The following is a 16,797-nucleotide window of genomic DNA, read 5'->3' as shown; positions in this document are numbered from 1 at the left end:
CAGCTTGTGGGATCTTGGTTCCCAGGCCAGAGGTAGGGCCCAAGCTCCTGTGGTGAGACCTCTGAGTTCAAACCACTGGACTAGCAGAGAACCTCAGACCCCAGGGAATATTGAACGGAGTGAGGCCTTCTGGAGGTCCTCATCTCCACATCAAGACCAGGCTCTATCCAGCTGTCTGCAAACTCCAGTGCTGGACGCCTCAAGCCAAACAACCAGTAAGACTCCTGTCCACAGCCCCACCCATCAAAAAAAAAATGAAATGATAAAAAAATATGTTACAGATGAAGGAGCAAGGTAAAAGCCTACAAGACCAAATAAATGAAGACGAAATAGGCAACCTACCTGAAAAAGAATTCAAAGTAATGATAGAAAGATGATCTCAAATCTCAGAAACAGAGTGGAGAAAATACAAGAAACATTTAACAAGGATCTAGAAGAACTAAAGAGCAAACAAACAGTGATGAACAACACAATAACTGAAATTAAAAATACTCTAGAAGGAATCAATAGCAGAATAACTGAGGCAGAAGAACGGATAAGAGAGCTGGAAGATAAAATGGTGGAAAAAACTGCCAGGGAGCAGACTAAAGAAAAAAGAATGAAAAGAATTGAGGACAGTCTCAGAGACCTCTGGGACAACATTAAATGTACCAACATTCGAATTATGGGGGTCCCAGAAAAAGAAGAGAAATAGAAAGGGTCTGAGAAAATATTTGAAGAGATTATAGTCAAAAATTTGCCTAACATGGGAAAGGAAATAGTCAATCAAGTCCAGGAAGCGCAGAGAGTCCCAGACAGGATAAATCCAAGGGGAAACATGCCAAGACACATATAATCAAACTATCAAAAATTAAATGCAAAGAAAAAATGTTAAAAGCAGCAAGGGAAAAGCAAAAAATAACATACAAGGGAATCCCCATAAGGTTAACAGCTGATCTTTCAGCAGAAACTCTGCAAGCCAGAAGGGAGTGGCAGGACATATTTAAAATGGTGAAAGGGAAAAACCTACAACCAAGATTACTCTACCCGGCAAGGATCTCATTCAGATTAGATGGAGAAATCAAAAGCTTTACAGACAAGCAAAAGCTACAAGAATTCAGCACCACCAAACCAGCTTTACAACAAATGCTAAGGGAAGTTCTCTAAGTGGGAAACACAAGAGAAGAAAAAGACACACAAAAACAAACCCAAATCAATTAAGAAAATGGTAATAGGAACATACATATCAATAATGGCCTTGAATGTAAATGGATTAAATGCTCCAACCAAAAGACACAGGCTCGCTGAATGGATACAATAACAAGACCCATCTATATGCTGTCTACAAGAGACCCACTTCAGACCTAGGGACACATTCAGACTGAAAGTGAGGGGATGGAAAAAGATATTCCATGCAAATGGAAATCAAAAGAAAGCTGGAGTAGCAATCCTCATATCAGATAAAATAGACTTTAAAATAAAAACAGTTACAAGAGATAAGGAAGGACACTACATAATGATCAAGGGATCAATCCAAGAAGAAAACATAACAATTATAAATATTTATGCACCCAACATAGGAGCACCTCAATACATAAGGCAAATGCTAACAGCCATAAAAGGAGAAATCGACAGTAACACATTAATAGTGGGGGACTTTAACTCCCCACTTACACTAATAGACAGATTATCCAGACAGAAAGTAAATAAGGAAACACAAGCTTTAAATGACACAATAGACCAGATAGACTTAATTGATATTTTTAGGACATTCCACCCGAAAGCAGAAGAATACACTTTCTTCTCAAGTGGACACAGAATGTTCTCCAGAATAGATCACATCTTGGGTAACAAATCAAGCCTTGGAAAATTTAAGAAAATTGAAATTGTATCAAGCATCTTTTCTGACCACAACACTATGAGATTAGAAATCAATTACAGGAAAAAAAAACAGTAAAAAACACAAATACTTGGAGACTAAACAGTGCACTGCTAAATAATCAAGAGATCACTGAAGAAATCAAAGAGAAAATCAAAAAATACCTAGAAACAAATGACAATGAAAACACGATGATCCAAACCTATGGGATGAAGCAAAAGCAGTTCTAGGAGGGAAGTTCACAGCAATTCAAGCTCACCTCAAGAAACAAGAAAAATCTCAAATAAACAATCTAACCTTACATCTAAAGCAACTAGAAAAAGAAGAACAAAGAAAACCCAAAGTTAGTAGAAGGAAAGAAATCATAAAGATCAGGGCAGAAATAAATGAAATAGAAACAAAGAAAACAATAGCAAAGATCAATAAAACTAAAGGCTGGTTCTCTGAGAAGATAAACAAAATTGATAAACCTTTAGCCAGACTCATCAAGACAAAAAGGGAGAGGACTCAAATCAAAATTAGAAATGAAAAAGGAGAGATTACAACTGACACCGCAGAAATACAAAAGATCATAAGAGACTACTATAAACAAATATATGCCAATAAAATGGACAACCTAAGAAATGGACAAATTCTTGGAAAAGTACAACCTTCCAAGACTGAACAAGGAAGAATTAGAAAATACAGACCAATCACAAGTAATGAAGTTGAAACTGTAATTAAAAATCTTCCAACAAACAAAAGTCCAGGAACAGATGGCTTCACAGGCAAATTCTATCAAACATTTAGAGAAGAGTTAACACCTATCCTCAAACTCTTCCAAAAAATTCAGAGGGAGGAACACTCCCAAACTCATTCTACGAGGCCACCATCACCCTGATACCAAAACCAGACAAAGATATCACAAAAAAAGAAAATTATAGACCAATATCACTGATGAACATAGATGCAAAAATCCTCAACAAAATACTAGCAAACAGAATCCAGCAACACACTTAAAGGATCATAAACCATGATCAAGTGGGATTTATCCCAGGGATGCAAGGATTCTTCAATATACGCAAAACAATCAATGTGATACACCATATTAACAAATTAAGGAATAAAAACCATATGATCATCTCAATAGATGCAGAAAAAGCATCTGACAAAATTCAACACCCATTTATGATAAAAACTCTCCAGAAAGTGGGCATAGAGGGAGCCTACTTCAACATAATAAAAGCCGTATACAACAAACCCACAGCAAACATCACTCTCAATGGTGAAAAACTGAAACCATTTCCTCTAAGATCAGGAACAAGACAAGAATGTCCACTCTCGCCACTATTATTCAACATAGTATTGAAAGTCCTAGCCACGGCAATCAGAGAATAAAAAGAAATAAAAGGAATACAAACTGGAAAAGAGGAAGTAAAACTGTCACTGCAGACGACATGATACTATACATAGAAAATCCTAAAGATGTCACCACAAAACTACTAGAACTAATCAATGAATTTGGTAAGGTTGCAGGATACAAAATTAATGCACAGAAATCTCTTGCATTCCTGTACACTAACAACAAAAGATCAGAAAGAGAAATTAAGGAAACAATCTCATTTGCCATCGCAGCTCAATATCACAAAAACAAACAACCCAATCCAAAAATGGGTGGAAGACCTAAATAAACATTTCCCCAAAGAAGACATACAGATGGCCAACAGACACATGAAAAGATGCTCAACATCACTAATCAATAGGGAAATGCGAATCAAAACCACAATGAGGTATCATCTCACACTGGTCAGAATGGCCATCATCAAAAAATCTACAAACAATAAGTGCTGGAGAAGGTGTGGAGAAAAGGGAACCCTCCTGCACTGTTGGTGGGAATGTAAATTGATACAGTATGGAGGTTCCTTAAAAAACTAAAAATAGAACTACCATATGACCCAGCAATCCCACTACTGGGCACATACCCTGAGAAAACCATAATTCAAAAAGATACATGTACCACAATGTTCATTGCAGCACTATTTACAATAGCCAGGACACGGAAGCAACCTAAATGTCCATCAACAGATGAATGGATAAAAAGATGTGGCACATATATACAATGGAATATTACTCAGCCATAAAAAGGAACGAAATTGAGTTATTTGTAGTGAGGCAGATGGACCTAGAATCTGTCATACAGAGTGAAGTGAGAAAGAGAAAAACAAATACCGTATGCTAACGCATATATACGGGATTTTAAAAAGTGGTACTGATGAACCTAGTGGCAGGACAGGAATTAAGATGCAGACGTTGAGAACGGACTTGAGGGCATGGGGGTGGGAAGGGGAAGCGGGGATGAAGTGTGAGAGTAGCATTGACGTATATACACTACTAAATGTAAAATGGATGGCTAGTGGGAATCTTCTGCATAGCACAGGGAGATCAGCTTGGTGCTTTGTGACGACCTAGAGGGATGGGGTAGGGAGGGTGGGAGGGAAGCTCAAGAGGGAGGGGATATGGGGATATATGTATACATATAGCTGATTCACTTTGTTGTACAGTAGAAACTAACACAACATTGTAAAGCATTTGCACTCCAATAAAGATGTGAAAAAAAAAAACACAATGAGATACATCTCACTCCTGTTAGAATGGCTATAATTAAGAAGACAAGAGATAACAAGCATTGGTGAGGACATACAGAAAAAGGAAACTTTTACACTGTTGATGGGAATGTAAATTGCTTTAGCCACTATGGAAAACAGTATGGAGGTTCCTGAGAAAATTAAATATAGAATTTCCACATGACTCAGCAATCCCACTTCTGGGTATATATCTAAAGGGAATGAAAACAGGATATTGAAGAGATATATGCACTTCCATGTTTATTGCAGCATTATTCACAATAGCCAAGATATAGACACAACCTAAGTGCTCATCAACAGATGAGTAGATAAAGAAGATGTTGTATGTATATACAATGGAATATAATTCAGCCATAAGAAAGAAGGCCATCCTGCCATTTGTGGCAACACTGATGGACCTTTCTCTAAGTAAGATAAGTCAGACAGAGAAAGACAAATACTCTATGATATCACTTATACGTGAATCTAAAAAACCCAACTCGTCAAAACAGAGTAAAACGGTGGTTACCAGGGGCTTGGGGGAATAAGAGGTGTCGTTTAAGGGTACAAACTTGCAACTAGTTGACAAATAAATCTTGGATATCTAATGCACAGTTTAGTGAACATAGACAGCAATATTTTATTTTAATCATCAAATTTTCTAAGAGACTAGATCTTAATTATTCCAATCACAAAAAAAGAAATAATAATTATGTGATGTGATAGAGGTGCTATCTAAATTTATTTGATAAATGTCAAATATATTTGAATACAAATAATGATTTTTAAAAAGAAAGAAAAAGAAAATCAGGAAAATTACATATATATATAAGATATATATTATATATGAGAATATTAACTTGTAACCATTAATGCCCAGGTAACTGTAAAGAAAATATCTATAATAGATATTGAAAATATCTTCACACAAAGGAAGTGAAAAGGGAACCAAAACCTGTCACTACAAAAAAAAAAAAAAAAATCAACTAAACACAAAGGAAGGTAGAAATGGAGAAAATTAGGGAGAAAAAAGCTAGAAGCAGAAAACAGATAGCAAAGTGTCCGATGTAAGTCCTTCCCTATCAGTAATTACTTTAAATGTACATGGATTAAACTCTCCAATCAAAAGGTACAGATTGCTAGAATGGATCAAAAAAGATGCAACCACATGATGTCTACAAGAGACTCACTTTCAATGTTAAGACACCAGGAGGTTGAAAATGAAAGGATGAGAAGAGATATTCCAAGTAAAGAGAAACCTAAAGAGAGCTGGGATGACTATAATTAACAAACTAGACTTTACATATAAAACTGTTACAAAAGACAAAGAAAGACATTATATAATTATAGGAGGGTCATTTCACTGAGAAGACAAAACAATTATAAACAGATAAGAACCAAATATCAGAGAAGCAAAATTTAGGAAGCAAACATTGACAGACTTAAGGGAGAAATAGACAGTTCTACAATAATAGTTAGAAACTTCAAAATCCCACTTTCAGTAATAGAACAATCAGACATAATATAAGAAAATAGAGAAATAAGGGAATAGAGGATGTGAACATCATCATAAGCCAACTGTACCTAACAGATATGTACAGAACACTCTTCTCCCAAACAGTAGAATACACATTTTTCTCAAGTGCATGTGAAATGTTCTCCAGGATAGAGTAGATGTTAGACCACAAAGCATTTCTTTAAAATTTTTAAATGATGGAAATCACCACAAAGCTTAAAATCATTTCCAACCCCAATGAAATAAAGCTATAATTCAATAGCAGAAAATAATCTGGAAATTCACAAATATGTGGAAATTAAACAATACCCTTTTAATCAGCAAATTGGTCAAAGAGGAAATCACAAAAGAAATTAGAAAATACCAGGAGACAAATGAAAATGAAAACACAACATACCAAAACATACAGTGAAAGTAGAATTGAGAGGGAAATTTGTAGCTGTAAACAAATACATTAAAAAGGAAGAAAAATCTCAAATCTGTACACTAACTTTACAGCTTATGGAACTGGAAAAAGAAATGAAAACTAACCCAAACTAGCAGAAGGGAAGAAATAATAAAGATTATAACAGAGATAAATAAAGTATAGAATAGAAAAATAGAGAAATACCAGTGAAATAAAAAATTGGTATGTTGAAAAGATAAACAAAATTGACAAACCTTTATATCCATTGATTTAAATAAAAGAGGGATGACTCAAATTAATGAAATCAGAAAATGAAGTGGGACACTACTACTGATTTTATACAAATAAAAAGGATTATAAGAGAACACTGGAATTTGTAAGCCAGCAAAATAGATAACCTAGATGAAATTAGCAAATTCCAAGAAACACACTTACCTGCCCAAACTGAATCATGAAGAAACAAAAGCTGAATAGACCTATAACTAGTAAAGAGATTGAATCAGTAATCAATAATCTCCCAACAGAGAAAAGTCCAGGACCAGATGGTTTCACAGATTAATTCTACTAATCATTTAAAGAGGAATTAACACTAATCCTTCTCCAAATCTTCCAAAAAATTGAAGTGGAGGGAACACTGTCAAACTTATTTTATGAGGCCTGCATTACCCTGATACCAAAGCCAGACAAACACTTCAAGAAGAGTACAGACTAATATTTCATATGGATATAAATTCAAAAATCCTCAACAAAAAAATCTAGCAGCATCTGAAAAGGTAGGATTTATTTCCACAATACAAAGATGGTTCAACATATAAAAATCAAACAATGTAATTAATAAAATTAATATATCAGAGAAACCAAACTACATGATCATTTCAACTGATGTAGAATCACTTGATAAAATCTAAAATCCCTTCTTCATAAAAACACTCAAATTGGGAATAGAGAAAAATTCTATGAAAAACATGATAAAGGCTAATATATGAAAAATCTACAGCTAACATATCAATGGTGAAAGACTAAAAGCTTTTCCCCAAAGATCAAGAGTAGTACAAGGATGCCCGCTTTCATCACTTCTGTTCAACATAGCATTGGAAGTTATAGCCAGAGCAACTAGGCAAGAAAGAGAAAGAAAGGCATCCAAGTTGAAAAAAAAGAAAAAAAGATGTAACATCTCTGTTCTTGGATAATATAATCTTACATGTAAAAAACTCCAAAGATTTCACAAAAATGTTTGAGTTAATAAGGAAATTCAGCAAAGTTATAGGATACAAAATCAATGTATAAAAATCAGTTATATTTCTATATACTAATAATGAACATTCCAAGAAGGAAATTAAGAAAACAATTCCATTTACAATATCATCAAACAGAATAAAATACTTAAGAATTAATTTAACCTATGAGGCAAAAGACCAGTACATTGAAAACTAGAATACATTGCTGAAAGAAATTTTAAAATATGTAAATCATTGGAAAAACATGATAAGGAAGATCATAAAGTTTTCTATGGCAAGACAATCAGACTAAATCAGAATTGAAACATGCATGACATGCCCCCATTTGTGATGGACCTCTCCCAAATATTCATTGTGCTTCTGCATTATGCATTAACCAGACCTCCTCAAGGCAGGAGGATATAATCAACCTTTGAGGATAACGGTCCCTTTCTTCTGATGCCAGCATTGTAATTTTTAAGATCAATATTTTTTGTCATCTTGACATTGGATCAAATTGACCTAAAGGCTCACTCTGTATATGCATATCTGGCCAAAACATCTCTGATGAACTTTATGTATCATGTTAACCTGTCAGTGTGACACATAATTCTTTGTCTCAAAAATATATAAAACTGCATCTCTAGCTCCTGGCAAGTGGAACAGTTCTCAGAGCTTCTGAGAATCTGTCTCCAAGGTTATAATCCTCAGTTTGGCTCAAATAAAATTCTCTAATTTTTCTTCTTTGCCTGATTGTTAATTGAATTTTCATCAGCAAACATTACATATTTATGGATTAGCAGACTTAATATTGTTAAATTGGCAATACTAGCTAAGGCTATCTACAGATTCAATGCAATCTCTATCAAAATCTCAACAGCAATTTTTTTTGTAGAAATTGAACGATCCACCCTAAAATTCATATGGAATCTCAGGGGATTCAAATAGCTATAAGCAAATCTTGAATAAGAACAAAGTTGGCAGATTCATATTTTCTGGTTTCAAAATTTAATACAAAGCTACAATGACCAAAACAGTGTGGTACTGGCATAAGGACAGACATATAGAACAATGGAATAAAATAGAGAGCCCAGAAATAAACTCTCATATATGTATTCAATTGGTTTTTGACAAGGGTACCACCAAGACTATCCAATGTGGGAAATGACAGTATTTTCAACAAATGATTCTGGGAAAACTGGATGTCTACATGCAAAAGAATGCAGTTAGATTCTTATCTTACACCTACATAGTATATAGAAAAATTAACTCAAAATGGATCAAAGACCTAAATATAAAAGCGAAAACTAATAAACTTATAAGAAAACATAGGGGAAAAGCTTTATGACATTGGATTTTGTAATGGTTTTTAGATATGACACCAAAAGCACAGACAATAAAGAAAAAAGAGATAAACCAAACTTCATCAAAAGTAAAAACGTTTGTACAAAGGATACCATGAAAAAAAATGAAAAGATAGGGACTTCCCTGGTAGTCCAATGGTTAAGAATCCACCTTCCAAAGCAGGGGACACGGGTTTGATCCCTGGTTGGGGAACTAAGATCCCACATGCCATGGGGCAACTAAGACCATGAGCTGCAACTACTGAGCCCGTGCACTCTAGAGTCCGCGTGCCACAACTAGAGAGCCCATATGCCGCAACTACTGAGCCTGTGCACTCTGGAGCCCACGAGCCACAACTAGAGAGAAGCCTGCGTGCCACAACTAGAGAAGCCTGCGCACCGCAACGAAGAGCCCGCATGCTGCAACTAAGACCCGATGCAGCTAAATAAATAAATAAATAAATATTTAAAAAAAGAAAAGATAACCTACAGAATGAAAGAACAATTGCAAATCATATATCTGATAAGAAATTGATATCCAGAATACATAAGAACTCCTACAACTGAACAACCAAAACCAAACAACCCAATTCAAAAATGGGCAAAGGACTTAAATAGACATTTCTACAAAGAAGATATACAAATGGCCATTAAGCACATAAAAAGATGCTCAACATCACTAGTCATTAGGGAAATGTAAACCAAAACCACAATGAGATACCACTTCATGATGGTTATTATCAAAAACAAAACAAAATAAAATAAAACAAAACAAAACTTGGAAAATAATAAGTGTCAGAGAGAATGTGGAGAAACTGAAACTCTTGTACACTGCTTGTGTGACTGTAAAATAGTGCAGCCACTGTGGAAAATAGTATGGCATAGTTAACATAGTTAAACACAGAATTAAAAGCACAGAATGATCCAGCAGTTCCACTCCTAGGCATATGCCCAAAAGGAGTGAAAGCAGGGACTCAAATAGTTACATGTACACCAGTGTTTGCAGCAGCACTATTCACAATAGCTCCAATGAGGAAACAATCCAAGTGCTTATCAACAGATAAAAGGATAAAGGAAATGGTATATACATTAAATGGAATATTATTCAGCCATAAAAAGAATGAAAATTTGATACATGCTACAACATGGATGGACCTTGAAAACATTTTGTTAAGTGAAATAAGTCAGACACAAAAGGCCAACTAGTGTATGATTCTACTTGTATGAGGTACCTAGAATAGGCAAATTCACAGATACAGAAAATAGGATAGAGGTTACCACAGGTTGGGGAGAGATGAATGGGAGTTATTGTTTAATAGGTACAGGTTTCAATGTCCTCTGCTGACCAAAGCACATAAGCCATGTCTAGCTCCACGAGGGACTGTGAGGGGTCCTAAGAAGGAGAAAACAAGACATGAGATGACCCACAAACAGGAGAACACAGGTCAATGGTCTGGCCTGCATAGCCCTATTCTTCCATTCATCCAAGCTGCGGGAGGAGCTGTGAAGGACACAGATATGCTGAGTCTGGATATTACTCTGAGGATGTCCCTTCAGCTGTCATCAGCTCTAGGAACCGCTCATGTGCAGAGTTTCCTTGCCCAAGGTCACTCCCTTCCTCAGGTAGACACCTGCAGTGACTGATGGCCTAATCATCTGGCCCAACTTGGGACAAACTTGAGGGTGCCTTTCAGCTCCAAAGCTCCTCCCAGGTCAGCCGAGCCTGTCAGGCCTGCACTGAAGCTCCACTTAATCCTCCTTCTGTCAGTCCCCTTGCACAGGTGTTGATGCCAAGGCACTTCCTAATGAACATCCTGCATCGCTCTGTCCCCGGCGCTCTGCTTCTCTCCTCTTTGGCCAGCCCCTCTTCTTCCACTCTGCCCCACGTGTGGGTGCTCCTCTGGGTTCTGTCTCCTCATTCTCCTCTCATTGGGCACACCCACCCTGGGCTCCTACCTGCCTTTCTCCAGCTGCCTGGGACCTCCTTGGACCCTTCTCCTTTTTACTCCAGCTGCTGCTTCCAGTCTTTCCTTTTCCTACCCATCCTCCCCAAGGCAGCCAAGGGGTTCTTCTGAAAATGCAGATCTGATCCATTTCTCTGATAAAATGTGAAGAACACACCTCCTACATGGGCCCAGGGCCACATCATTGGCCTGTGCCCCTCCTTTCTCCTTCTCCCCCACGCCCAACTTCTACATACCTGGATCCTCTGGGATCACCTGAGGGCCTCATTCCTCAGGCCTTTGCACAGGCCACTCCCTTAGCCTGCAGCTCCCTGGCCTTCATAGGCCACTGGCCAGTACTGTGGGCACATGGGACAGTCTGTCATTTTCATCCAATTCAGCCTAACGAAGGAACCAATGAATAAGGAATCTAATGAAGGAGCTGGGAGTGAACCACTCAAGACCTTCCTGCAGGTGAGACATTGGTTTTGCTTCTAACCACCGGAGGGATTCTCAGGGACCCACCCAGTCTTGGAGTCTTTGGAATGGCTTTGGAATCAGATACTCTAGAGTTTTAATTCCAGCTCCATGTTTTCCTATCTGAGGATTTTGGTGGTTATTCCCAGGCCCCGAGCAGCTTCCTTTCCTCATCTGTAAAACAGTGGTAATAGCATTTACACATAGTTGTTAAGAAAACGCAGTGATGAGGCTGATTTCCTACTCTACCCTTACCCTGAGTCTAGGGACACACCTGGTCTCCCTCCATCCATTCTGTCTGGAATCCTGTGGCCTCTACCTTCAAAAGAGCTCCATCATCACCACCCGGACCTACTGGTCCACACCACCATCATCTCCTCCCTGGATCCCTGCATGAGGCCCCTCAGTGGTCTCCTGCCAGGCTCTGCCCTTGTGCCCTTTAACTGTGACCCTTTTAGAAACAGTGCAATCACACACCTCCTCTGCTCAAACGACACCTACCCTCTCCCACCTCCTCACCTTCCAGTCTGTCAGCATAGCCTTTCCTGAGCACATCTCTAGGACAGCCCCTACCTCAGCACTTCCCATCCTCCTGTCCTGATTTTCCCCCTGGTGTTTATCCCCATCTAACACAATATTTCCTCTTTGATTTATTTATTTCTTGTCTCCTAATATGAAAGCTCTAAGAGATGAGGACTTTTTCAAGTTTTGTTTGCTGCCTTATCCCCACTGCCCAAAACAGTGACTGGAGTATAGCAGTTTTCCAGTAATTATTTCAGTGAGCGGATGAACAAGGGAATGAGAGAATGAATAAGACTGTTCGTTAATAGATGAAAGATCCAGAGAACCTTGGGAGTGCCACCAGCAGAGGTGTCTGACCCACACCCCACCTCCCCACAAAGGGCACATGCAGAGAGAGTGAGCCACGGAGTCAGGGCTGGATCAGGGGCCCCTGCAGTGCCGGGGAGCTCCCAGGGTGTGTGACTCTGCCTTCCCTGGCAGTTTATTTTATGCTCATCCTCCATGACTGCATCTGACACATGCTGGGCAAACCATATAAACTCCCCTTCATCCCCATCACAACCTGGTGAGGTGGGTATGAAGGCCCCATTGTACAGATGGGGACGCTGAGGCAAAGAGAGGTGAGCGACTTGCCCTAGGCCGCATGACTGATGAGTGGAGTCTGCCTGACTGCAAAGCTGGAGCTGCCTCCTCAGTGGTCATTATTCCCCTCTCCGCAAGAGTAGCAGGGGACATCAGGAGGAAGGCTGTCCTCACATTCTGGGAAAATCTGGTCAAGCTGGTTTTCTTCAACTAGACTAAAAGAGCATAGTTCCCAGGGAGTGGTGTTCCTTCCCTGGGGCTGAGGAGCGAGCTGCACTTTCAGACAAGCCTGGCCTGTCCCACTGTGGTCGAGCTGTAGGTCTACTCCTCCCTGATGGCCTGGGGATGGGAAATGGGTGTTGAGGGCCCTCTTTTGGACATCCCCAGCTCCCCTTCTCATTTGCAGAATCCAGCAGGATTCAGACCTGGCCAGCCTGAAAGGCAAGTGTCGTTACTGACAGTAAGGGGCAGGGTCTGTGGAGCAGCTTCAGTCCTGGAGCCTGACTAGGACTGAGCTTGAGTTGCTCCCCTTTCTCTCCCGCCCTCCCAGCCTTCATGGGAAGACCCATACCCTTCACGTTGAACTACAGCTACACCAGCTATGGTCAGAGGGATCAGTGCTGCCTCCCAGCACTTAAGAAGCCAAAGGAGGCAAGAGGTGGGGGAGGGGGGTGGGTGAGAGGGGTGAGAAGTGGGGACAACCTGGCTCAGGAAGCCATTTCTCTGGTGCCTTTCTAGTCCCCCTACCTCACACCCTTCTTGGAGGAGAGGAAAGGGGAGCATCCTTCCACTATTTAATGTTTTGCAGCAAACTAACTTTGACTGACATTGAGCAAATCATTCAGTACTCCCAGCCTCAGTTTCATCACCTTAAAGTAGGGATATAGAACCTACTCCCTCAAGCTCTTGGTTGTTCTTAGTGTTCAGCACATCCCTGGAACATAATAAGTGACCCACCTGTGCCCAGAGCCCTTCCCCATCCATCCTGGGGCTGTGCTGTGCCCACACTGGGCTTGACTGCAGACAGCAGGGGTGTGGGCAGTGGCACTGTAACAGGATGGCAGCTGAGAGGACCCTTTGGACTCACTGCCACTCTCTGGAAAGACTGACCCAAAGAGGCTGTCATCCCCCTACAATGTCCATCCATCCCCAACCCCAATGCCCAAGAGGGGAATCACTACCACCCTGGGCAACCAGACAAGATGTGCCCAGGGCATCTTAGAATTCCTGCCACTGGACCGTGAGGAGGGAATTTCTCTTCTAGCAAGCACGGTGCTCCCACCTCTGCTGCCTCTGCTTAGAAGCTAGTGGGCTGGGGCACACATCCCCCCCAATCATCAGTCTCCATGGAGAATAAGAGGAATCAGAGGAAGTACAACCTGGGATGTGGGAATTAGGGAAACACAGGAAGCCTGGATTCTGTCACCCCCACCAGCCTCTGGGCTACTTCACCCAAACTCTGGGAGCCTGCTCCCCTTTCCAGGAGATTGCATATGCAAATACTTTCCCTGCTTTATATCCCAGTATTGTTTTGAGGATGGCAGATGTGCAGTAAAGGGCTTTGGGGACCATAAAGTGCTTCAGTGATATTGGGAGTCATATCACTGTTATTACTGAATAAGTAAAATTTATCCTCAGTCCCACAGAGGAGTTGAAAATGGAACCAAGGCAATCTCCCCCGTCTGAAGACCTGCCCATCCCTTTCCTTCCTTGAGGGCCAGAAGGTACCTAATGCACAGCCCAGGTTTCCCAAGGCCACATGCAGAAAGACCAGTGTTCAGAAAGTGCACACAAACCGTAATGTGGGTCTCTAAGTTGTCAAAGAAAGAAGCAAAACATTTAGAACCAGCAACGCAAAGGACTTTCTAAGCAGTGACACTAGGAGAATGCCTAACAGATGACACGGTAATCTCTCTGGGGCCCAGTAAAAGTAGAGGTCATTTGGTTAAAAACAAAACAAAAAACACAACCCCAAACCCAAAGTGAGCTTCTCCCAAGTGCTGAGAAGATGGCTCCTAGCAATCACCTGCCCCTCCAGCTGTTTAAGGGGCATGCAGGCCACAGGTCCTAGTCAAGCTGAGAGCCATCCAGAAACCTATGGTGGCCTTTTTTCCTTTCCAAAAGAAAAAGTCCCAGGAAACAAATGCCCGGGTCACTCCCTCTGCCTCAGGACAAGGAGGGAGGCCACAGAGGTCTGACCAAGACTACTCCACCCTCTCCCCTCACAGAAGCTGGCATCTGTTTAAGCCAAGTCTTGCCCACACTGACATCAGAGACAGCACTACTACTACCAATGGCGCCATCAAGGGCAGGAGAGCCACTCACATATCCAAGATGAAGTAGAGGTCAAAAGAGCTCTGGCAGGAATTCTTGTCTTTTGCCCGGCTCTTCCGGGTCCAGGTGCTGGGGCCGCGGAGGTGGTGGAAGGTTCCCGCGTCCTGGATGGGGTGGGGGTAGAGGTTCCCCCAGTCCAGACTGAGGTGGTGGAGGTCCTTCCGGCCTGGACCGTCGTGCTGGAAGCTCCCCGCGCTCAGCAGCGGCGGCGGCGGCAGCACCAGCAGCAGGAAGAGCGTGGGCCCCGGCACGCCAGACCCGCCGCTTCCCATTTTTTTTTGGCTGCCCCTGCGGCGCCACCGGACGCCGGCCACTCAGGCCACCTCAGGCGCCGGCCTCCGCCGAGTCTGCGCGTTCCCAGGGTCCTCGGCCCCTCTAGCCCTTTCCCCAAAGCTGTGAGCCTCCCCCGGTACCTGCCCTGAGGGCGGAAGACGCAAAGATGGCTGGTCTTGGGGGATGGCCCTTCCCCCGCCCCAAGGGGCAGAATTCCCTGTGATGTCCCTTATGATGGACAGGAAGGTTGGCATGGTGACTTTGTGACCTGCAGCTCTGCTCAGTGTCCTGCCTGTTGACAATCCCAGGGGGGAGTCAGGGGCTCTTTGGAGGGGCAGTAAGATGAGGCCTCCGTTTGTTCCTCATCCCAAACCCTCTCAGGTGGCCATTAAAATCCTGGAGAAATCCTGCCTTTTTGTCAGCTGAAAGAGGGCAGCTGAGGTGGCTTAGACGAGGACATCGCCGTGGGGGAGGAGGTCCAGGAACTGGAAGTGTAGAGTGTTGTAGTGGTCATCGTGTGACCCAGTGGATGGAAGGATCTAGAAGGGGAAGAAGGTCCTGCAAGGATGTCAAAGTCCCTTGTGAATGAAGGGCATGCCAGTTATCTACTTTTTGTAAAAGCCATCACAAGCTGAGTGACAAAACAAAAACTATTTTGTTATGCTCACAGGGTCTGTGGACCAGAAATTCAGAAAGGGCTGAGTGATGATGGCTTGTCTCTGCTCCATGGAAAAACATGCAAAAACTTAATGGGGGTGGGGAGGGGGCGTGGTGGGCTCGCAGCTGTTAACCTGCGACCATTAGCTCGAGACCGTTAGGGCGTGACCCTTAGTCATCCTCCCAGCGGCCCCCGCGGCAGAGAGTGCGGTGAGGGGTGGATTGCGGCCTTCTCCCCGGGGCCTTCCGGGCCGTCCGGCCTCAGGCTGCCAGGTGAGCTGGGGGTCCGGGGACAGGCTGAGGGCTGTGGAGCCCTGGCCATGGCCGCCCACGGACCGGGCCCAGGCCTTGAAGCAGTAGCCGAACCTCTCCCCAAAACCCACCTCCGGGACCTAATGGCGGCGGCCGTCTCCATGGGTCGCAGTCCGTGGGACCCGGCCCCCATTTAGGTGGCTTGAGGAGCCTGAGGGCTGGTCCTGGGCGCCTGGCTCCCTCAGGCTGGGCAGGGTCTGGAGACCTGGCCCTGAGGGCGCCGCCAGCTGAGCTCTGCCTCTTCAGCTGGACCTGGGCACTGGCGGGAGGACCCAGACTGGGTGCGGGACGAACGCTCCCGGGCAGGGTGACCGGCCTGCGCAGGGACTCCGCTTAGCCGGCGCCTGGACCTCGGAGGACGAAAGTCCAGCCTTGGGACCTTGAACAAGTAAAGTGAGGGGTAATGATGCCGCTTTGCTTATGGGATTGGTTAAGTGTTGAAAGTCGAAAGGAGGCGTGGAGACAGAATTAAATGCCTCCCCTTCCCTTTCTTGTCAGAACAGAGAATAACATTTGTTATTAACGAATGTTAATAACATCGTGACCTGACTGTGACCTGACCTCAAGAATGAAGGATCTGACACCAAGATGTCTGCAACAACTAACCACGCCCCTCCCTCACCTTTCTTATAAAAGGGTTTTGCTGAAAGCTTTCGGGGAGTTTGGGGTTTTTAAGGCATGAGCCATTGTCTCCTTGCGTGGCCCTGAAATAAACGTTTCTCTGCTCCAAACTCTGACGTTCCGGTATTTGGCC

At 42.4% G+C, this 16,797-nt stretch overlaps 1 protein-coding gene across 1 annotated transcript in view; it reads right to left on the bottom strand.

Annotated features, from left to right (window-relative positions):
- The window catches only part of ANTXRL (ANTXR like), a 44,975-nt gene extending 29,902 nt beyond the window's left edge, over positions 1-15,073 (bottom strand). The window contains exon 1 of the mRNA XM_061190167.1: positions 14,793-15,073. Within this exon, the coding sequence (XP_061046150.1) occupies positions 14,793-15,073 (281 nt within the window). The remainder of the gene's footprint in view (positions 1-14,792) is intronic.
- Between the last annotated feature and the right edge of the window lie 1,724 nt (positions 15,074-16,797).

Source organism: Eubalaena glacialis, chromosome 1, assembly GCF_028564815.1.
Source record: "Eubalaena glacialis isolate mEubGla1 chromosome 1, mEubGla1.1.hap2.+ XY, whole genome shotgun sequence".
NCBI classification, from domain to species: domain Eukaryota; kingdom Metazoa; phylum Chordata; class Mammalia; order Artiodactyla; family Balaenidae; genus Eubalaena; species Eubalaena glacialis.
Note: the sequence above shows the minus strand (reverse complement) of the source record. Positions and strands in the feature narration are given on the sequence as shown.